The sequence below is a fragment of the Electrona antarctica genome, assembly GCF_951216825.1.
Source record: "Electrona antarctica genome assembly, chromosome: 5".
NCBI lineage: Eukaryota > Metazoa > Chordata > Actinopteri > Myctophiformes > Myctophidae > Electrona > Electrona antarctica.
Genome location: NC_136810.1, coordinates 47,461,697 through 47,484,958, shown reverse-complemented (window position 1 = coordinate 47,484,958; position 23,262 = coordinate 47,461,697). Strand labels below are relative to the sequence as shown.

General features: G+C 42.0%; 1 protein-coding gene across 1 annotated transcript in view; it reads right to left on the bottom strand.

Annotated features, from left to right (window-relative positions):
* The window catches only part of cry2 (cryptochrome circadian regulator 2), a 41,490-nt gene extending 21,906 nt beyond the window's left edge, over positions 1-19,584 (bottom strand). The window contains exons 1-5 of the mRNA XM_079501961.1: positions 19,253-19,584; positions 16,148-16,256; positions 10,257-10,399; positions 4,324-4,508; positions 2,866-2,954 (exon numbers count right to left, since the gene is read on the bottom strand). Of these exons, the coding sequence (XP_079358087.1) occupies positions 2,866-2,954; positions 4,324-4,508; positions 10,257-10,399; positions 16,148-16,256; positions 19,253-19,410 (684 nt within the window). The 5' untranslated portion in view covers positions 19,411-19,584. The remainder of the gene's footprint in view (positions 1-2,865; positions 2,955-4,323; positions 4,509-10,256; positions 10,400-16,147; positions 16,257-19,252) is intronic.
* Between the last annotated feature and the right edge of the window lie 3,678 nt (positions 19,585-23,262).

Genomic DNA, 23,262 nt, shown 5'->3' with positions numbered 1-23,262 from the left:
ATAGTTTGAAAACCACTTTTATAGAAACAGGTTTTTCAGAAAATGATTTAGAAAACATTTAGTAGAATCTGGTCTCAGTCCTAAATGGGTATGGTGTAGAATTGTTATTTTGATCAACGTTTGCCTGTCATCTCTCCTACAATGATACATCAATACAGCATGGGAAAAAAATCAGAATCTAGAGCTTGGTAGGCTGCAGATAACCAACACATCAACATATGATGTACATAGCTTGGTAGGGCAGAGATAACCAACAGAATCAACTAGAAAAAGTGCCCTTCTGGGCACAGGTCTCCACCAGGAGGATAGGAGTGTGTGTGTGTGATGTATGGCAAAATGTTTAAGAGCAATATAGTGTGTGTGTGTGTGTGTGTGTGTGTGTGTGTGTGTGTGTGTGTGTGTGTGTGACGCGGCTTGGCCTGTTGTAGCGCCACCATGAGGCTGATTTGAAAACTGTCAAGTGGCATTTCTTCCAAAGCCTAGTGGGAATATGCATGCACAGTTTCACCACAATCGGACGCTGCGTTGAGTAGTTGTGGCGATTTGTACAAAACGGGTACAAAGCGGGCTACTCCTGAAAAGTTTAGAAGCCAATCGTAGCCAATGAGGGTGGATTATGAGAAATCAAACAAACCCGTCTTGATCACATGACTATGGAGAGCATGTGTACCGATTTGCGTGAAATTTGGATAAAATCTGAAGGAGTAATATTAGAAAATGTGTTTTACATATGTCGGCCTCTTGGTGGCGCTATAAAGAGCAGATGTGAAAAATTCCAGCAAAGGTTTTTCGTTGGCGTCTAGGGAGTTGGCATACAAAGTTATCCACAGATCCGTGCAGTTAGAGGTAAAAACACTTTTCGGCCAGTTATAGCGCCACCATTAGGCTGAGTTGAAAATATTCAAGTGGCATTTCTTCCTCGACCTAGTGGGAATGTGCGTGCAAAATTTCACGGAAATCACACGATGTGTTCATGATTTGCAGCATTTTGTTTGAAACGGAGAACTCCTGCGAACTTTGGAAGCCAATCTTAGCCAATCAGGATGGAGTCTGAAAAATCTGAAAGACCCGTTTCGTTGAATGGCTCTAGAGAGACTGTGTACCAATTTGCGTAATGTTTGGACAAAATCTGTAGGTGTACTGTCAAAACATTTGTTTTGCACAAAGCGGCCTCCTGGTGGCGCTATAACAGGCCAATGTGAAAACTTTGGGGCAGAGGTTCAGCTCTGGCATTCAGGGTGTGTGCAGAGTATGGCTGCGATCAAGCCAACGGTGCCAGAGATTAGCTGTTCACAGACGGACGGACGGACGGACACACGGACGGACGGACGGAGTGCAAAACATACTCTCTCCCCATGCCTTCGGCCTGGTGGAGACAATAAAGGAATTACGAAGGTGGTTTCCTCGTAGACAGCAAGAACATGAAATATTATCTGTAGTAGTTGCTTTACAAACTTCACTAGTGTGGGAACATTCTACCAATGAATGAAAAACAAGAATACTTTTTGATAATTAATTGAAAGTAAACAATCATTGTGCATGTTGTGCGATGTGAAAATGAAGTGTGTGTGTGTGTGTGTGAGAGAGAGAGAGAGAGAGAGACCATATCGGTGTGTGTGTGTGTGTGTGTGTGAGTGAGAGAGGTCCCGCCCCCCCATATTGGGGTGTGTGTGTGTGTGTGTGTGTGTGTGTGTGTGTGTGTGTGTGAGAGAGAGAGAGAGAGAGCTCCCCCCCCCCCATATCGGTGTCAGGTTACTTGTGCTCACGACACGATGAGCCCCAGTGCAAATGCCCCGGTGTGGCATGATCTGATTGCCGGGAGACTACATGCTTCAGCCCCGCGGAGCGGATCGGACAACGAGGGCGATAATTCATCATAGCGACCCGATATTGACTATTACAATGAATAAACAAACACACAGTTCACAATGTTGTGGTAACTACGGCATTTGAAGAGAGAGAGAGAGAGAGAGAGAGAGAGAGAGAGAGAGAGAGAGTGTGTGTGTGTGTGTGTGTGTATGTGTGTGTGTGAGTGTGAGAGAGAGAGAGAGAGTGAGTGAGTGAGTGAGTGTGTGTGTGTGTGTGTGTGTGTGTGTGAGAGAGAGAGAGAGAGAGAGAGAGAGTGTGTGTGTGTGTGTGTGTGTGTGTGTGTGCGTGTGCTATGAGCCTATGAGTACTGCAGCCTGCATGACGAGAAGAGGGCCGGCTCACGGGCTCAGTGCCCCGGCGGCCGGCGGTGAGAGGGGGCATCTGAGACGGGCTAGACTACATGCTGTCATGCGGAGCGGCGCGGCGATAAATCATCATAGCGATATTGATTATTACAATGAATAAGCATAAACACACAGTGCACTTGAACAATGTTGTGGTACATGAGATATTTGAATGACGGATATGCATTTTAGCCCGCTGCAGTGCTGCTCAACCTGTGAGCAAGGCTCCGACCGCAGCAGGCTGAACTTAGCCGTGGTTGAGGGCATGTCAGCGGGGGGGAGACAGAGCTAGATGGCCGGGGCATGGGACTCGAGTGCGAAATTGCGATTATGCAACAGTTACCAAAAAAAAAAAACACGTCAACTCAATGTCATTGTAACTAACATTTTCGAGCGAAAAAATAATTTTTTGAATGAGACTTTCACCCAGTATGAAGCTAAATGTGACACCAAAAGAGTAGCATAAGTTGCTATGCTACTTCTGCGAGCAAGCCCGCATAGAAGACGGGGAAAATTGTATTGCCTGGCTGACGTCATAATCACGTTAGCATGAAAAATAGCCGTTCTTATCTCCCGAGGGGAATGACATTCCCCCTTTAATATTGTGTGCCACTCTGATACGTGCAGATTGAGCTTTAAGTAGTGTCTTTACCTTTCTGTCCAGGTGCTTGTTTAGTCTGTCCAGGGCTTCAGACTCACCTCCTCTCCACACAGCAGGAGGTAAACCCTCCATCTTGAACCCTAGTAAGAAAGATTGATTGATTTACAGCCTGAAAGTAGAAGGGAATCCTATTTCTGCCATACATTCTTTATTCTTATGATTGACTCTCACAGTCCAGCTGATGCCTAATTTATACACCGCTGCACGACGGTGTCACTTGCAAACGAGAACTGATATTGAAGCCAACGTGTCAGAGTCATAGGTCCTCATTCACAAAGGAGAAATACGCCGCAGTGTAACATATGCGTAAACAGATACTTAATATCATCGTATTTATCCGTCCGATCAAGCTGCGATTGGCTCCCGTCTTATTCAGGGAAGCTGGTGTAATCACTTCATTTGTGCGGATCGCCGAGTGTATCCTTTCCGCATTTTTCCCAAGCGATTTGCCTGGTGTCGCCTGGTTTGATGGTCGCGCATGCTAGAAATATCCTAATAAATAAATAAAAAGGTGTCGTGCTTGCGGGGGCAGTTTCTGTATGGGACTCTAGGCTAACTTGCCTCTAGAATGCATGCATTTAGGCATACAAGTGATACTTGGCTTTTATATAAGATATCATTTTTTTTTTTTTTTATCTGAGGTTTGGGGACTTTTAATTGATTCAGCATGTAGACTAAAGCCTTCTTAATAAATCTACGCAAGCCGTACACGACCATAAGAGCTGGCGCAGCTTTTTGCGGAGTTTCCGACCAACCAACGTCAGCGTCAAGTTCACGTTCAAGTTCATGAATTCCCACGTAATGTGGGAATCCACGTAAATGCCTGTCCGCTCACGCTCTGCTCACGTAACTTTATGAGCGTAAACGCCGTTGTGAATGAGGACCATAGTCTGTATTGTCATTTGCCAATTCAAAGACCTTGAGAACAGATTAGTGCAAGGTCTGGCCATCTAAAAGGAGTTTGAGGAGTTCTTACAAATGGCACTAATTAAGTCTCATATGGGAGGACCACATCTCAGAAACGTGGGGACCTACCATTGGTCACAGACAAGAGAGAAAAGGATGAGGCTGGCTGGACACCGTGTCAGGCACCCGGAACTGGTGGAAAGCAAACGGACACTGTGGGAGCCAACCCATGGCAAAGCCAGAAAACTAAATAATCGCACCACCTATGTAGATACACTGCAGCGCAACAGTGGACCTAACAGGGCAGCGATCGCATCGATTTAACACACGTTCACAGATAGGCATGGTATTCATTTAAAAGATTGACTGATTTCAGTTCGATCAGAGCCCCCTGACTTCCAATATTATAAAATTAAAGTTACATTTCAGTACAAAGTACAAAACATGTACGGTCCAGCAGTTCGCAAAATTAGCTCCAGGCACACAGACATGCACGCACGCATGCACACGCACAAATATGGCCTGCCTCTTTTGCTCTCTCACCTAGTTCTTCCAGGGACGGCACACTGTAGTGATGGTCATGGTTTTCAGCTATGTGAGTTCTACATGTGTCCATCTGCTGCTGGCTGATGGTAGGCATAGGTCTCCTGGGAAGCTCCAGTCTGTTCACAATGGCCTGGAAACGCTTGAATGTTAACGGAGGACTGTTGTTGTTTATCTCTATGATCCTGTAAAGGAGAACAGAAATGGATTGGTACAGTGATATGTGAGCACATAGTATATTGTGGAGCTGTCCCACAAGAGCTTCCATATTGTGGGAGATCTTGTGGGACAGCTCCAGTCTGAAGATGGATGGAAGTGATTCAACATCAGTGGCGTTATCGATTTCCTATAGACATTAACTGCAAAATATACCGTATATTAGGGGTCCAGAAAGTACAGAGAAAGTACAGAATGAAAATTATATATAGAGAGAAAACTAGTATGCATGCTACGTAGCACATTAACAAACGCGAACCTCTACCAAAGCGTTGATCTACAAATGGAACCAAATGGAGGTGTAAGGGTCAATTTTTCTGGGTTCATTTCTACACTCTTGTACACTCACATTATGTACACGCTTCTGAGTTGAATTAACCCATTTTGGGCGGGAACGCCTTTTGGTGTTTTAAACATTGTTATAATTTAGCTATTGAAAAATAGCAGATCTACAAGCTCATAGCGCGCCACCGAGTGGCGCGCTACGAGCTTGTAGGTCTGCTATTTTTGTCTGGGGTCCCTATTTTTGTCTAGGGGTCTGCATGCCAAATGCAGGATGTTGTGGCATATACTGGTGGTTAATATAGTTTTCCCTTTGGGGATTAATAAAGCTATGTTTTCATTATAATTTCATTCATTTTACTGTGTATCTGTTTGTATTCTGTGTATTCTTATTTAAATATATATTTTTCCCTATTGCACTACTGATAGGTCGGTTTTATCTGCTTTATCGATCAATAATTGCTCGTATTTGTAACAATCCTGCATAAGCCCAAATCATGTATGTTTTTTGTACCGTTTAACTCATCCTAGTGTCAGCTCTCGCCCTTTCCTCTAGAAGTCAGGGTTTGTGTTTTACTGAAGGAGAACATGTCCTCCTGCCTACAAGGTCATTGATAAGAGGAACCCGTCAATAACAGCTCAAACTTGGCCACACTATAACACAGACTTGACGACTGCCGGTCAAGAGATACAGTTGGGTGCCACCGATATTGTCCCTTATCATTTGACCCATTTAGGCCTGACCTCAAAATTTTAAAAAATCCTTCTAAATCCTCCAGTTTTCTGAAATAAATATTTTCACGATTTCTCAAAAATAGCAGACCTACAAGCTCGTAGCGCGCCACTCGGTGGCGCGCTATGAGCTTGTAGATCTGCTATTTTTCAATAGCTAAATTATAACATAATGTTTAAAACACCAAACTGTCCTTTTGCGCAGATCACGCAAAGAAAAAGGACAATATCGATGGCCTCCAACTGTAATATGCCTATTCATCAGGCACATCATCCTGTCTCATCCGATAAACTGGCACCATCATGTCATCTTCTCTTCTCTGCATCTGTCATAAAGAGCCTATCATTATTCATTTGTACTGTTTGTTAGAGAAACCTTTGTACCATCCAGGAGAAATTGACCGTGTCATGTTTTGTGTTGTCATGGTGATATGTTTTTCTGTGCAATGTGTTGTTTTGTTGTGGGTGTTTGGAACAGACTGTGAAGATGAATATCCTTCGAGACAATAAAGATTGTTATTATAATAGCTATCTGCCTGCATACTGTAACCTTGTATCTTTTCTCTCTGAATGGAATGAACCATTTGTATTATTTAAACACACCGTATCTGCTGAGTCTTATTCTTTTGTTAATATACTTTTTGACTTTGAGTTCAAACAACATTTTATCGGGTTCCATACTCTACAACATCTTTTCTTTGTGTGATCTCCATTTCCAGAGATTAAACCCATCAACTACAATTTTGACACTGAAGAGAAACTGTCAAGTGCTTCAATATTATTACTATTCTGTGCAAAGAATTAACATATTTTCACACTGCAATTAAATTACAGGAATGCAGTGTTTTGAGCACTGCTTATGCATATGGGAATTAAGCTGAAATATGTTTTTTGTTGGGAGTGAAATGAAAGTCAAAAAGATAAAATCTGAATACAGTTTACATAAAAAACGTTAAGTATTCTGAGTGAGATAGGTGAACCTGTTTGAAAATGTGAACGTTTACAGTGGTGGTTGCCCAAAATATGAGATGTTATGGATAATATTGTTTGGGGCAATATATCAGATGACAGTGTCTGTCAGTTTCTCTATCTTATACAACACATTTCTATATGTAAGTCGTTTCAGAATCCCTATTGGTTCATTGCAGGAGCGGTTAGGTTCCTATTGGTCACTTTATCGCAGGTGAAGTTCAGCCAGCCAGTGTACTCACAGAGCACGTACGTACAGCCTCACATGTCAATCCCCACACAGCCCTCCATCAAAACACAAACACCTAACAGATGAGGCCTCATCTCTCCTCTTTCCCCTCTCTGACTCTCTCACATAACACAACTAAGCTCCCCCGCGCGCGCGCGCGTGCGTGCGTGCGTGCACACACACACACACACACACACACACACACACACACACACACACCCCCCAAACACACACACACACACACACACACACACACACATGTCTGGGAGTGTGATCTGTAGTAGCGAGGGGTGGCCACTTGATGTCACTGTTTGATGTGCTGCAGAAACTCTTGCTTTCATTTCAAGATGTTTATTTCATTTCTCCAAGAGAAGTCACTTGAGTTCACAAAGCAGGACTGGTTTCATAATCTGCCTTGAACTGTTAGCAGCTAATGTCTAAAATGTGCTTAAGAACAGTTCTGCTGGTGGCATTAATTAACGTGTGAACCACAATGTCCCAGCTTGATCCCAGCTTGGGGGCCTGACTGTACTTGGTTGCAACAAGTATAGGTGTTGTGCACCAAAATAGCAGCATGTCTCTCCTGATCAGAGAATAGAGTACCAAACAAATAAAGTTCTTCTTCCATCTATGTGTATCTCATGGTGGTCCATTCACAATTAAGACAATTTAGCTTAAACTTCTTTACACATATTTACACTGCAGGAAGAACACGATAGAAGCATGTTACTGTATAACTGTGGCATAGACCTTACAGCACCATCTTCTAGCTGCATTTGTGTTAAGGCTGCTGCCTAGATATCCATTGGTTAAAATAAAGTGTCTTCTTGGCCATGGAATGGATGCATATTTTAGTATGATTTGCTCAATGCCGGTGCACTGGTAACAATCAAACACTCAGTGACATGCACTAGTACCCACTGATACACACAGCAACAAATTGAGTCTGCATTATTTGCAACCACAATCAAAACCTTATCCAGAATTATGCTTAATTTAGACTCCTGCAATCAATGTGTGGTGAACTTGATAGTAGATTAAGATTTTCAGCGGATTTTCAAGGAAGCCTTGGCTAGTAAATGAATGTATGGCTTTCAAATGGGGTCGGGGTCAGTAGTTTAAAACTTTCCATGTCCATCCATTCATTGTTATACATTTATGTCTGGATGTTACTCATTCTCACTCAGTGACAAAACCAACCACAAATCTAGTCATTTGATACATTGCAGGTGACTACTGATTGAGACTCTGATACACGGGCTGAGAGAACACGAGAATCATGCCAGGTATTGTTCACCACCTCCAGGCTGGAAGGAGACGTTACGCTGTTACCCTCCAAGTGTGTTTTCACTTTGGCCTTGATATCAGGTGCATTGTTAATCTGGTTAGACCACAACTGCTGCGACTGCCATCACTTTGGAGGCACACGTCCTCATTTTGTCCTGCACACTTTTACACATACTGTATGAACATGGGTGTCTGGTGTCACGTACTTGAAATGTCTATATACACTTCCGGTAAGTAAAACTAGCGTTGACCAATGATCATTACAACTTACAAGTGGCTCTTATTTTGAAGAGGAAGAGGAATACCATTTCAGTTGTAACCAAGCTGCCATGACAAGTTGTAATGAATCATTACTGACGCCGTTCGAAGCTAAAAGCAAAGCAAAGTTCTTTGTTTACCCAGGGTGAATGGACTAAGCTCGAGATGCTTGTTTAAAGCCAGACCCTGCTCATAGAACATTTCATGGTAGGGGTTCAATGCCTTGCTCAAGGGCACTTCAGCGGTGGTAATTTTAACGTGCCGGTCCGGGGATTCGAACTGGCGAACTTCCGATAACAAGACCGCTCCGCAAACCGTTTGGCCACCGCTGCCCCTAGCTCTAGTCTAACCAAGTGAACAAGAACCCACGTGGATTAAACACAAGATTTTAGCCAAAGTTATGATATGAAAAACACGCACCTGTGACTTAAAACAAGGTACACACTTTGGAAGTACATTAAACATGGCACCTCCCGGGCATTAGGGTGATAGTTCATTTTATCCATCTCATGCTGGCTAAACTCTCAGGTACAGGCTTTAGTTGTCTCCACCAGGCCGAAGGCATGGGGAGAGAGTATGTTTTGCACTCCGTCCGTGTGTGTGTGTGTGTGTCTGTCCGTCCGTCCGTCCTTCCTTCCGTTACCAGCTAATGTTGCATACACACTCCCTAGAGGACAAGGACAAACCTTTGACCTGCATTTTCCGCATCTGCCTTTTATAGCGCCACCAGGAGGCCGACTTTTGTAAAACACATTTTTTGATATTACTCCTCCAGATTCTGTCCAAAAATCTCACAAATCGTTACACAGTATCTCTATGGTCATGTGCTCAAGTCGGATCTGTCCGATATTTCATATTCCATCCTAATTGGCTATAATTGGCTTTCACAGTTTGCAAGATTGCCCCGTTTTTAACAAAAGCCTCAAATCATGAACGCAGCATGCAATTTACGTGAAATCTTTCACACATTTTCTTACTAGGCTGAGGAATATATCCCACCCTTTTCACATTGGCCTGTTATAGCGCCACCAACAGGTTGATTTTTGCAAAACACATTTTTGGAACAAAATGCCTCAAATCATCCAATTGCCATCAAAGGCGTATGAAGAAATGGCACCCTTTTCACATTGGCCTATTATAGCGCCACCAGGAGGCCAATACCTGACCTGGCTTGGTGGAGACCTGTGCCCCGAGGGGCACATTTTCTAGTTTAGACATAATATTGGTCCGACTGTCATTAGACCGACAACTTATGTCAAACCCTAACCTAACCCTAACCACAAGCACGAAGCAGCGCATGTCCGACCACATGTCCGACCGTTGTTTCTGCATGTCGGTCCGTTGGTGTGTCCAATTTGCGTGTGCGTCCCGGCTAAAGTAACGTTGTGGTAGAGTAGAGACGTCCGCCAGCAGTGCGTACCAAGCAACATCTCCAGGTGCTCCCCTGAGAACCAGCCCTAAAACGTTATGTGCACCCCTGTGTGTGAAGCTTTTTATCAGGTCATAGCAGAGGGTGACGTGGTGGATGATGTGAATGTTGTGCCTATTTTGTTGAAGATCATTTTAGGTTGAACAAAATTACATTTATTTTTGAAATGCGCTTCGAGAAAATGATATGATCTCTTTGATTTGGTTGAATACACTGTTCTGAGAGGTAGGCAAGAGGCCACTGCAAATGTGACAAAAGAAATCAACCAGGGCCAGGCTACAGTTTTTTTTCCTTTTAATTTTTTTTACAAACATTACCAGGCATTTTAAGATAAGGTAAGGCTCAAACTGATCCCAATCTTATTTATTATAATTTTTGGGATTTAGATATATATATTTTTAAGATTATCCAGCTTAGTTTTGATTTGTTGATCCGAACATATCAAAGTGATCCCAATTCAGTTTTTGGTTTGGTTTTCAACAATCCTAATTGTTTTGTGTGTGTAATGTGTGCATCGGAAATATGTCAAACCTGTCCAGGTTGTAGAGAGTGTGACAGTTTCTGACCACGGTCTCCACACCAAACTCATTGGCCATCTTAATAATGGCCCCATCCCTTTCCTTCCCATAAGGCTCTGGGTCATACTCAAACGTTAGCCTGGTCACCTTCCACTCCTGAACAGAAGCCAAGACAGAGGAGACACAGAAAAACAAGAGGGGAAATGTATTAGAGAGGACTGGTACAGTTACAGTAGTATTTTGTCTTCTGCATCAGAAGACAAAATATTTCATGAGTCTGCAACCAACCAAACCACAGCTAAATTCCAAAACAGATGTTAGTGGGGAAAAACTTTTTTTTTGCCATTTTCTGAAAAGCTGTTTGTATGTACACAATGAGAAAAACCTTTTCTAAAATCATATTAAGTTGCTGTGTAGAACGAAGGTCACTATTCCATACAGTTTGATTACAATTTGTAGAAAACAACTTTTACAATAATATTGTATATTGTCAATATATTATATTGAGGGCATAGAGGGCCTGGGGAGGCCCTTACTGTGTTCTCTGTATCCATTGCTGAGACAATACAAGGGTGTCACTGTCACTGTCAAGTAGAATATAAAAGAATATCGGTGTCAATACTGTCACATGCACAGATTCTTTCCTAAAGCTATGTGCAATCCACATAGCCAGCCCAGCAGCACACAAGAGACTTTGTTAATGGGGCTCGAAATTGCAAAATCTTTTGTTGCAGATGATCAGGAAATCTAATCTGGGAGTTTGCATGTTCTCCCCGTGTCCCCTAGGGTAGGTACCCTCACAAAAACATGCAGTAATCCTGGTCTCTAAAACTACCTCCCCAGGGCCAGCCGGGGCGCCTGATGGAGGGGAAAGGAACTGGTCGGAATAACGTGTTCCTTCCACGCGCTACGAAATTCCCCCCCCCGTCAGGTGAAAAGAAGCAGCTTGGACTCCTCATGCATTGAAGGAGGCATGAGGTCAGTCCGCTGCCCCCCCAGGTTGGCACAGGAAGTGTAGCACCCAGGATTACATTAGATAATTGGCACTGGGTGAAAAAACTGGGTTGCAAAATCATGGGATAAAAATTATAAAAAAAAAGATAAAAAGGAAATCTAATCTGTGTGACCTCAAAATATAACTGCCATTATTTGTGCGAATGCAAACAATTCTCTGGTGAGTTTAAAACGGGAGGGACATTGCGTGAACAACAGCGAGAGCTCCCCTTGCTCCGCATTGTCTGCAATCTGCAAAAATATCCGTGCCTTCAATGCCCAAGTTGTGAGCTGACAGTACTGTAGGTGCTCTGGTGATGATATACGTAGTAGCGTGGAGATAAAGTAGTTTGATCATTGGCATGACATTGGCATCTGCTAAATGTCTAAATTGTAAATTCATGACAGCGTGGACACATTGTTGAGCTCTGGATTTTCCAGTTGAGAAATTAGATGACTCGATTGCATGTATGAGCACCGCCGCACCGGTGTGTGCTTATGCATGCGTGTGTGTAACACCCGGGATTCGAACCCAGGTCTCCCAGGTGGAAAGCCAACATCTTAACATCTTAAGACAAAGGGAATTCCCTGTTGCTCGGGGGGAGATATTAGACTTTTAGGTCATCTCTCCATCAGGCTGAGGTTGTAAGCTACACCTGCAGGCTTTGTGTTGATTGAGTATTGATTTGAAGATTTAGATTATGGCTACAACCACATCAGAACATTCAAATGACCAAAATCTAAATAAGCTCTCAAGCTTTTTTGTGTTTTATCCTTTTGACAGATGTGTACAAATATGGTCAGGTACTGTACATTATGTTTTTCTATATGATTTATTGAGTATGATCAAAGATTGTATCCACGGACCAAACAATTTGCTGGAAATCGTTCAGGTCAACTATTTTCAAATATTTTGTCCACAGAGGGCTTGAGGTTGTTCTAGTTGCTTTGTGACAATTGCAGGGACAATACAAATAAGAATGTCAAGGAGAATATACTGTAAAAGGCTATCAAGTGTCAACACTGTCACCTGCACAGCTTCTATCCTAAAGCCATCGCCATCCACACCATGAATGTGGTGTTCCAGCAATATATTGCTGACAACATCCAAGTTTGACCTAGTTTGACCAAGTTTGACCAAGTTTGACCAAGTTTGAAAACTACAAATGTAGCACACTCGGAAAAAGAAAAGTCATCCACTTCTTTACACCTGTAAACCTGTGACACGATAATAAAAGCTAATTCTCATTCTGATGACAGCTACTGTAGATCTAACCGGCAAGTAAATACTATGTCCTCCGTCCTCTTTTTAATCACCGTCAACTGTACACAGACTGATAAAGAATGACGAGAAATAATTCCATAAAAGCGAGTATTCTTGTGCTGGGTTAGCCATTTTAATTCGGACCACCGTTTTTTATATGTTGGCATCAACAGTACTGACTCCACCACCATGCATTGCGTAAAACCCAACAATTGTGCCGCCGATAAACATCAGCCTCAAACAAGAGGCCATAGAGTTCAAGATCTTTTTATTTTTTTTAATGTATTTTTTTTGTGGCTTTCACCTTTATTTTATATATTTTATGGAGGGACAGACAGTAGGCTGACAGGAAATGGGGAGAGAGATGGGGGGGAAGACATGCAGTAAAGGCCGTCAGGACCGGGAGTCGAACGCGTGGCACACTGCCAGACTGGATTACCAGCCAAGGTGCCTGGACCACTGAGCCACGGCCCAGGCCTATTATTTACGTCAGAGAGAGAGAGCTTAGCTATGTGAAACAAATAAATACAGTCAGTGTCTATTATTATCATGGTGTGAAAGAGGCGGTGGCAGTAGTACAGCACTGTTTTGCTTAATAAAGTGGAGGATGTTCAGTTTATTAGCCTTGTGATTCTGGAAGGTCAGGTACAACAGCAGCACAGCTTGCTGCACGTGGCATACCCACTGTCATGAATGACCTCACAACGTGAGGCTGTGCCAATTCCCACAACCCATTTGTAACATAGTAGGCACTATGCAGGCTCAAACAACTTGCATGTACAGTATGGAGCCATTTGTCTGAGTCCATAAGAGAGCTCGAGCTGAGACACAGGTTTCAGACTGACAGCAGACCAGTACAGACTAGGGGCTCCATTTTCGTCACCGCTAAACCCCTTATCCCTAAACTTCTTTGCCTTTTTTTACTATTTTGCAAAACATTTTTGAATAGTTAAAATAGCCAGTCTACAAGCTCACAACGTGTCAATTTAGATTGGCTAGTTGAACTATTCAAAAATGTTTTTCAAAATCGTAAAAAAGGCAAAGAAGTTTAGGGATAAGGGGTTTAGCGGTGACGAAAATGGAGCCCTAGATCTCTCTCTCTCTCTCTGGGGTAGAGGCTTTAGTTTAGACACATTGGTGTGTCTAATCTGCATGTGCATCCCCACTTCCAGTCATCCCGGTTCTCCATACATTTGGATCGTTGGTGCTTTGCTCTCCTGCGTCTTTCTTGAGCACATCCACATACGTTAATGTTTGAGTACATCCACATATGTTAATTGTTAATGTGTGACGTCCTCATGCCCGTGTGTTGGTTCCCACAGCACTAGTTTGCTGGCTGGCAGCTCTTGGTGTCTTTGGCATTGTCCTGCTAGTCTCATTCATGTAGACATAGCACTCTATTGTATACGCATAGTCATTCATTATATAGATATTCCACTGTTAGGTTCGTATGATTACGTATGATTCTTGATGACTATTTTTTATGTATTTGATGTATTACCATGTTTTGTTATTGCTTAATGTAAATCGCTCTGGATTAAGAGCGTCTGCTAAATGCCTAAATTGTAAATTGTATTCTCCTGAGTAGATCGAGATCCGGACGATATAATATTCATATTCATTCATACGAGACCAATGCTGACCATATATCATCTGAAATTGGGACTGGCCCCGAACGTCTAAAGCTTCAAAGGTTTGTTCGTTATACTGACATACGGATCTCAATTAAACATTCAGAACAGATTTTTGGTTATGTATTTATTCTGGCTTGCTAGCTAGGCTACTCACTCTGCATTTTGCTAGCCACTTGGTTTAGAGAATACAGAAACCGTGTGTGTGTCCGTGCATATACAGTATGTGTTCTAAAATTACCGTACATTACAGTAGGTAGGCTATAGACCGGATATGAGCACAGAGCAGTAAATATAAGTTTAATGTTCAGGGCCCTAATTCACACAGTCCCAGCAATGTCCATGAATCCCAGTAATAATGTAGCATGATGTACTGTATGTGGAAGTGCCTTTTAGCTCATGTTGTTTGTAGCTCTATCTGTGGTGGTGAGACATGATGCATCACATACTTGGTCCTATCATATGATCTATGAACCGTGCTACAGAGTTTAAATGAGATGCGTCTCTCCACCTGCTCAAATCATATTCGAAACTTGTTACATGGATGCGCTCCTATGAATACACGTGTAGCCTAATGTTTCCCCCTCTATCTATATAACAATGACAACATAACATAACTCTAATGTCGTATTTCGTCTGACTCTGAGCAACGCCTGGCTGCATGCGTCACTCAAAACGAACTCGGACACTATAGTTTATTAAATTAGGCTGCTCCAACCCAGACCTACACTGTTGTGTCATCCAATGTGTAATTTAAGTAAATATTGTTGAGCTCCCAGTAGATCATTTTTAGGCTATCCATTTTTCACTCAAGAGTATAAATGTAACCTATAAGCATTTCCTCCTCGCCTTTCAAACTCACCGCACGTACCGCGTTGTGCTGTTTTTGTCAAAAAGACATGGCTTTGGATCTTATTTCGTTACCATTCACAAGTTATATATTATTTTTCTGACTGCAGCTTAACAAATGAAGACTGGCCGACATGTACTATAGGTTGGAATGTGAATCGATTTAAAACACAATAGAACCACCTGCCGCAGGTGGGAGAAGGTGTCGGGTCGCTTAAGCTCTGGGGGAGATAGTGGCCAATGGGATCGCAGAAAAAACATGCTCAAGTTGACCAGAAAAGCATCTGAAATCCGCTCGTGTAGTAGGTGGGTTTCTAGCCGTCATGCAAGTGTTAATGAACACTAAAGACATCAGGATTTGGTTAAACCTGGCCGTTAGCCTGGTCCAGAGCAGGCTATGTCCACAGCATTAGTTTCCATGGCAACTAATGTGGCATTGCTTTCATGAAACCAAATCAAGCCTCAACATATCCAGGTTAACTGGCTAAATTAAACTGGCAAGATTAATCAGCTTTCATGAAACCGGTTGATCGCTGATGCAAGATATATTAAACCAGGATATCTGTTAAATCCCGGCATAATCCCTAATCCAAGTTTCGTGAAATAGGCCCCTGCTCTCTCGTTGGGAGCACAGTTGTCAAATAAATTGCGCCGTCATACATATTTATTTCCCCGATTCCTTCAAATACGGCCACAGACAAATATGGCCACGACAAGTGACACGTCGACTCGCAAAATACCGAGTCGTTCACATCCCTATAAGCGATACAACTTTGGAACGCATTCGATTTGTTTTAGCCTTTGTGATTTACAGCTGACCATATCTGTGCCTGTGACAGGGCTCCCTTGTAAAAGAGATGTTTAAAACCCATTTTGGGCCGGAACCCGTTTTGGTGTTTCAAGCATTCTGTTATACTTTAGCAGTGATGTAAATAGGTTTTCAATGTAATGAGTCCCGGAATGCAGGGATGGTCTTTTAGATGAGTCCCAGGGACAAATCTTTGAATAGGTATATATATTCTTTCAGAGTGAACGTTTTTTTTATTTCGACGTCAGGCCTAAATGGGTTAAAGGTACATTTTCTTAATTGCTTTAACCTGTGGCAACAAATGTCAGGTTAGCAGCCCCCGGTGTGGTAACAAATGAATTATTAATAGTAACACTGACCTTAAACAGCCCAGGGAAGACATCGGTAGGTTGCCCTCTGACTACAAACAGTCTGGAGTTGAGTTTCTTCAGACTGTTATCCAGGTCCTCAAGAGACTCCAAAAGAAATCTGACGAGAGACATGTGACACGGGGGGGAATGTAATTGATCGATCAAACTGAGACAGATCACTGACAAATATAATAAATAATAATCAACCAATACCAATATGTGTCTCAATGTACAGTATGTTCAACCTTCTTCTTGCAAAAACTAACATAACATTGAGTGTTTTTTTGAGTGGTGCAACCACTCCAAGGAACCGCAATGTCTGTGACGTTAACCTATGTTTGTGACTATGTTTGTGTGTGACTCATGTGTGACTCATGAGTACCAGTAGGGGCGCTGTTGTGCCAGAAACAGAGAGAGAGAGAGATAGTGCTGCACTGTTGCCTGCTAATGAGAGAGAGAGAGAGAGGGGGGAGGGGAGTTTCACCACTCAGTTCACACGGGTGTGATTTTTTAATATACAGTATATATATATATATAAAATATGTATTCACTGAACAGTTTGGCACCTCAGTATCTCTCTGAACTAATAAGGGTTTATTATACTCCCTCAAGGTCAATGTGGTCTTCAGGCCAGTTGAATCTTGAGGCTCCCGCGCCCCACCATCAAAACTTTTAAATCTCACCTTAAGACCCACCTTTATACCTTGGCTTTTGATTCTGTTTGAGAGTTCTGTGGTCTATGTTATGTCTTTGTTTGGCTTTAATTCCATCTGAGAGTTTCTGTGTTTCACTGTCTGTGTCTGCTGACACTGCTGCATTTTGTATTCTTCAGTGATGTGTCTCCCTTGTTGTTTTGGTTTTTAACTGTGTGATCTTGCTGTTGTTTTCCGTGTTTTAGCTTATAGAGTGTATTTAGATTTTAATTTTCTGTACAGCACTTTTTAAACATCTAGTTGTGAAATGTGCTATAATTGCTATATAAATAAAGTGGATTGTGTTATTAGTACATTACCACCTCAAGGTTACGATTCGAACAAAGACCTATAGATGCTCAATCACCTTTGTTAGAATGATTCGGTGTGCAGACTCAGTTTTTCTGTATGTTTTCATGTGTTCTTCTGTATAGCACTAGCACCTGGTATTGTTAGATGTGTATACAAATAATACCTACAACATTGAGTTTCAATCTGTACTAGCAATTCAATTAATTCCATTGACTAACCAACACAGTATTTTAGTCTGCATCATATCAGTGTTTCCGTACAATTGTATTTGTAAAAGTAGTTGTTTAGGTGTACATAATATTTTGGCTTTAACCCATTTTGGGCGGGAACCCCTTTTTGTGTTTTAAACATTATGTTATAATTTAGCTATTGAAAAATAGCAGATCTACAAGCTCAGCTGAACTTGTAGGTCTGCTATTTTTGAAAAATCGTTAAAATGTGCCTCAAATCTTTCAGAAAATTGTCATGATTTAGAAAACTTTTTTTTTTTATTTCGACGTCAGGCCTGAATGGGTTAAAAGGAAATAAAATACCTTAACTGTTCATCTTCGGTGTTGTTTGTAAAATGTGTGTCAAGATGGATGCCTTCTCTGCAGCAAATCAAATGTACTCATTGGTACAAATAAAGTAACCTGAGCTTAACCCAAGCCTGAACCTCGGGAGGCTACTGAAGCCCCATTTAAAATGCTTTTGTGCCTTAGAAGACTTTAATAGAAGACTTTAGTAGTAGGCTACCGAATTGTCTGAATTGTCTGTCTGGAGAGAGTGAACCCTCTGGTCGGAATACTTAAGACATTCTTTTTTCTTTTTTTTTTCCATTTTTTAAAATACAAGACATACAAGGAACATGGTACACAAAAAACAAAACAAAACAAAAAAACAACACCATCAATGACAAAACAAAACAGACAATAACACATACCCACCCACCCACCCGCTAGGCATGAGGGGAGAATAGACTTATAGAAAAATGTACAATAATGAACAATACTTGAATAATTGGGGGGGGGGGGGGGGGGGACTTGTAGGCAAGAGATGACCATATAAAAGAAGCTAGGGAAGAGAGGGAAATTAATCAATTGTAGTTAAAGAATTAATATATAAAAGAAAAGGGTCCCAGGTTCTAGAGAAGTTATTCAATGAGCCTCTAGTTGAGAATTTAATGTTTTCTAGGTGAATAAAGGATGATAGGTCTTTTAGCCAGGATGTCGTGGCTTAAGACATTCATATACATTTCTCAATGGGCTGACTTCTATCTAGCCAGTGAAATAAGGATGAAATTAAACTGTTGTTCATTTTTGCTGGGGACCCCCTGAACCCCCTCATGGACACCTGGGTGTGTCCCCCAGATGATCCTACTTTGAGAACCCCTGGAACAGATAACATACAGTATAGGCCTATAGGGAAGTAAAATGATACCCTGTGATTTGGCAGCGCAAATTGTCTAATTATCAGCTAAATTCTGTAGCCTAATCATATGGCTAAATTAGCAGACAAGATTTAAAAAAAATGAAACTGGCTGAATCACAAATGACTGCTAATAATGATCATTTAGTTGGAATAATAAGTCGAGATCATGAAATGATAGATTTAAGTTATAAACTGGCATTACTGTAGCTGACAACTGTATTATAACTGAATAATGCAGTAATATTCTATAGCCGTTAAAGTGTAATCATCATCGATAACAAAAATAACTGCACTTTTAAGTTTTAACCAAGCAGTATTTCATGCGTGCGCTTTTGCATGAGGACAGAACACTTGCTTCAAAGGTAATTTCAACAACAGCAACTAATAGTCACTAAGAGTCAAAATAGGCTCATGTCTGTCACAACATAGCTATTAGCTAAAACATGGAGACTGGTGGGAGGCCCAAGCGTTGCACTGCACATAATGTTTATGGTTTGCACATATACATAACCCTGCAACCAGCTAGCAAAACCCAACAGGCAAAAATAAACAAAAACAAATCACAAATTACATATTTAGGGAAATGTTTACTTGACGAAACGTATTATCATCAATTTATGACTGATGTGTCTTCAACACTCATTAAATCATTTAGTTTGTATTTATTTATGCATTAATTGTATAATAAATATTCCCAGACCTCCATCGGTTGACTCCCAGGTTGGCGGAGCCAGCGAACCACGGGTCCAGGATATAAACACAGCGCACGGTGTCAGCCCCGTTCAGCGCCTCTTGCAAAGCAGGATTATCGTGCAGCCGGAGTCCTTTACGAAACCAATGCACCGAATTCACCACCATGATTACTTCTTCAAGCCCATCGTTGGAGCGACGATTAGGAAAAGCTAGTCGGAAAATCGAAAATCAGATTAAAAATGCAGTATAATGAAGCACCCTTGAAGCCTCTTCAACAAACTTCACCGTTCCACTGTTGTCAACAACCCAAACAGCAGTGGGCGTGGTCGGTGTCTGCTCCAATGTCACATAACAGGCGTCTTGCGATTGGCAGGGAGGGCGAAACGTGTACCACGTGTGGCGGGAATTACAATGACAGTGGCCGCCAATTGGTCTAACGGCACATGTCGGCAAGAGGGAATCACACGTTTCATGGGGGCAACATCTCCCTAGCCCCAATACGTTCCCTCAGTCCCTACACTCATTATGTAGCTCCGAGATGAGCTACAGAATAAGCGTAGGGACTGAGGGAACGTATTGGGGCTACATTCTCCCCTGTAGTCAATAGTCATGATGGCTTTTGCAGCTTGCTGACCTGTTCTGACATTCCATATGTTGATCTGACCTCATGAAACCCTGTACACTCAAGACACGCTCCATCGAACAAAGCCAACTCGGATCGTGACAAATCATTATCATGACATCCATCCATCCATCCATCTTCAACCGCTTATCCGTAGTCAGGTCGCGGGGGCAACAGCTCCACCAGAGTGTTCCAGACTTCCCTCTCCAGAGCAACGTTAGTGACTTCCTCCTGGGGGATCCCGAGACGTTCCAAGGCCAGTGAGTCGATGTGTTTCCTCCAACTAAGCCTTGGTCTGCCCCGGGGTCTCCTCCCAGTGTGGGACGTGCCTCGAGGACCTCACCACCCTAGGGAGACGCCCGAGAGGCATCCTAACCAGATGCCCGAACCACCTAAGCTGGCTCCTTTCCAGGCAAAGGAGCAGCGGTTCTACTCCGAGTCTCTCGTGTGACTGAACTTCTCACCCTATATCTCTAAGGGAGATGCCAGCCACTCGTCGAAGAAAACTCATTTCGGCTGCTTGTAATCGCAACCTTATTCTTTCGGTCATGACCCACGCTTCATGACCATATAGGTGAGAGTAGGAACGAAAATTGCTCGGTAGACAGAGAGCTTTGCCTTCTGGCTCAACTCTCTTTTCACCACAACAGTGCGGTACAGCGACTGCAATACCGCCCCTGCCGCTCCGTTTCTCCGGCTGATCTCCTTCTCCGTCCTCCCCTCACTTGTGAACAAGATATGTTGTTAAGGTGATTTATTGATAGAAAAACAAGGTCCAAAAATGTACTGAAAGGGTTGATAAAATAAACGTATAGGTAGATTAGTCTATAAACGTAAATAAACGATCAAAACGGTCAACAGAAAATAGAGCTCACCCCCATTGTTCTCTCACTGAATGCCACTGCCCAGACACACAGCTGACATAACTATAGGTCATGGGTGGGCAACTTTGACGATGGCGAGGGCCACTGTATTTCCACACTCACTCCAGAGGGCCACATTGCATATTATACTATGTCTCATTACTGTCGTACTGTTACATATTACTGTCGTAAAACGCGTCGCATTTTGAGCTTGTAGATCAGCTATTTTTTCTATATTTGAATTGAAATCCTGAATAACTTTTTGCTATTTTTGAATTGGAATCCTGAAAAGTCACCTTTTTTATTTAATTTCAAATGCATTTAGTTATAGTTATGTTAACTTTGTGAACTAAATATAAATACATTGGACATACAAAAAAAAGACAATAACATTTTAATACTAGTAATTAGCTGAAATCAATAATATATCTATCAGTATTCTCATATTAACCTGAGGGCCACATTAAGTGAAGGTGGGGCCGCATGTGGCCCTGGGCCGCCAGTTACCCATGTATGCTATAGGTGATTAGCAGACACACAGCAGGAGCTCTAGCCTGGTTAATAAACCAGACCGAATCAGCCGTTGGCAAAAAAAAGTTGCCTACCAGAATATACCGCGACAGTGTTGTGTGATATTAGTCTGGCTTATTAGCCAGGCTACAGGAGCTCATCAATTAGGGTAGGAAGTGGAACATCAAAACCCAAGCGTGGGAAAACAAAACTAGAGAAAAGCCTTATAGCTAGAATATAGTTGGATCAGGTTGGTTGGTGTGCCAGGTCACCAAGTAGCAGTTATAAGCCTACTAAAAAGATGAGAAAATAAAAAATAAATAGAAGGGAAAAAAACATTCTAAAGACCAGTTCACTATACCAAGATAGGGCAAGGAGGTTGTGGAGCTATACAAATAACAAGAAGCTAAACTGTTCTAATCAGTTGCTCTGCCTCTCTGATGGGATGGAAGATCACAGTTAGTGGCTGAGATGAGAGTACTGTACCTGGCACAGCACCCACAGCACTGCCATCAAGTCAATAAGTATAGGGTAGATTTCCTTTTAGTCCTTGAAAAGATTTTGGGGTGAGTTTATTGATCTAGTTGGGGAAGAAAACACCAGATTTAAAAAAATATATATATATATATATTTGAACCAGAACATCTTAGCTCAGTGCTGTGGTACAAAGGAATACGATGGATGGATTTAGAAATCAATTCAGATCTATTCAGACAACAGGCATTCTGATTGGCCAGTATGAGATGATGCATGATGATGTACGATGATAAGAGCGCCTCTCACTTCACACTGATATGGAAACGATTGACGATTATGCAAAAATAATGCGATTAGATTAGGCGATTATGTAATAATTGTGACAGGCCTCGTGGTCGTGCATGCAGTAATATATGAATATATGCCCTCTCTCTGGAGATCAGGCTCGCAGTCCGTCCCCCGTTTCAAATCCCTCCTGAAAACTTTTATCCCTTCATTGTTATTATTATTATTATTATTATATGTAATATAATATAAAATGTATGATCACTAGGATACATAAACCTTGATAATGCACCAGTTTAGAGATCCATCCATCCATCCATAGGATGCTGATGGATTACACAATAAATACCATGTCAAGGTTACAACAGTGATCCAATGGACCCCCCCCCACACACACACACACACACACACACACACACACACACACACACACACACACACACACACACACACACACACACACACACACACACACACACACACACACACACACACACACACACAGGGAGAGCTAGTGTATTGACAGTCAGGGTGTAAGTGATTGGCTCATTCATTTCTAAATGACTCATGTCTACTGATGAAAACAGGTCACTTCAGATCACTACAGAATTAGCTAGTTTTTTTTGCTCAATATTATCACTCCAGTTGAGGGGCAAGTGCACAAGAACAAGATGACACCACCACGGAACTCCATATGTGGGTATAAACAGGACACAGACCAATACTGAGATGCCCATGAATAATTGAAATGCTTATTTTATGATAAACAGGCATAAAAGGGACATATAGGACAACAAGGACAACAACTGGAGTACTGCCTATTGTGTCTATTGCTTCCCATGTGTGGCCTGACATAAGAACTGAAATTCAGCTTCACTTTTTGTCTTTGTACTTTTTTTGGGAAGCACAAATCTGTTTTCTCATTTAGATGCACATATAGAACCAGTCACCCCTGAAGACACTTAGGATGTCATTTTTGTTTCGGATGGTGGTAGATTATGATTTTCTGAGTATTGTGCTCCGCCCAGAGTGAACCATACAGTATAGCCAGCAGGCTGTGCTGTTCTCTTATTTAAGACCATAATTATTTCTGGGTAGACTATATGACAACATGTAATGGAGTTTAAGACAGGTGTAATCAAAGGAGTACGATCAGAAATGTATCTATAGATTTGGATTTTGGATTGGTCTATTCTTGTAGAGATTATTTTTTATTTTTCCTTTCTTTTAAAATAAAATAGAATTACACAGGATAACTCA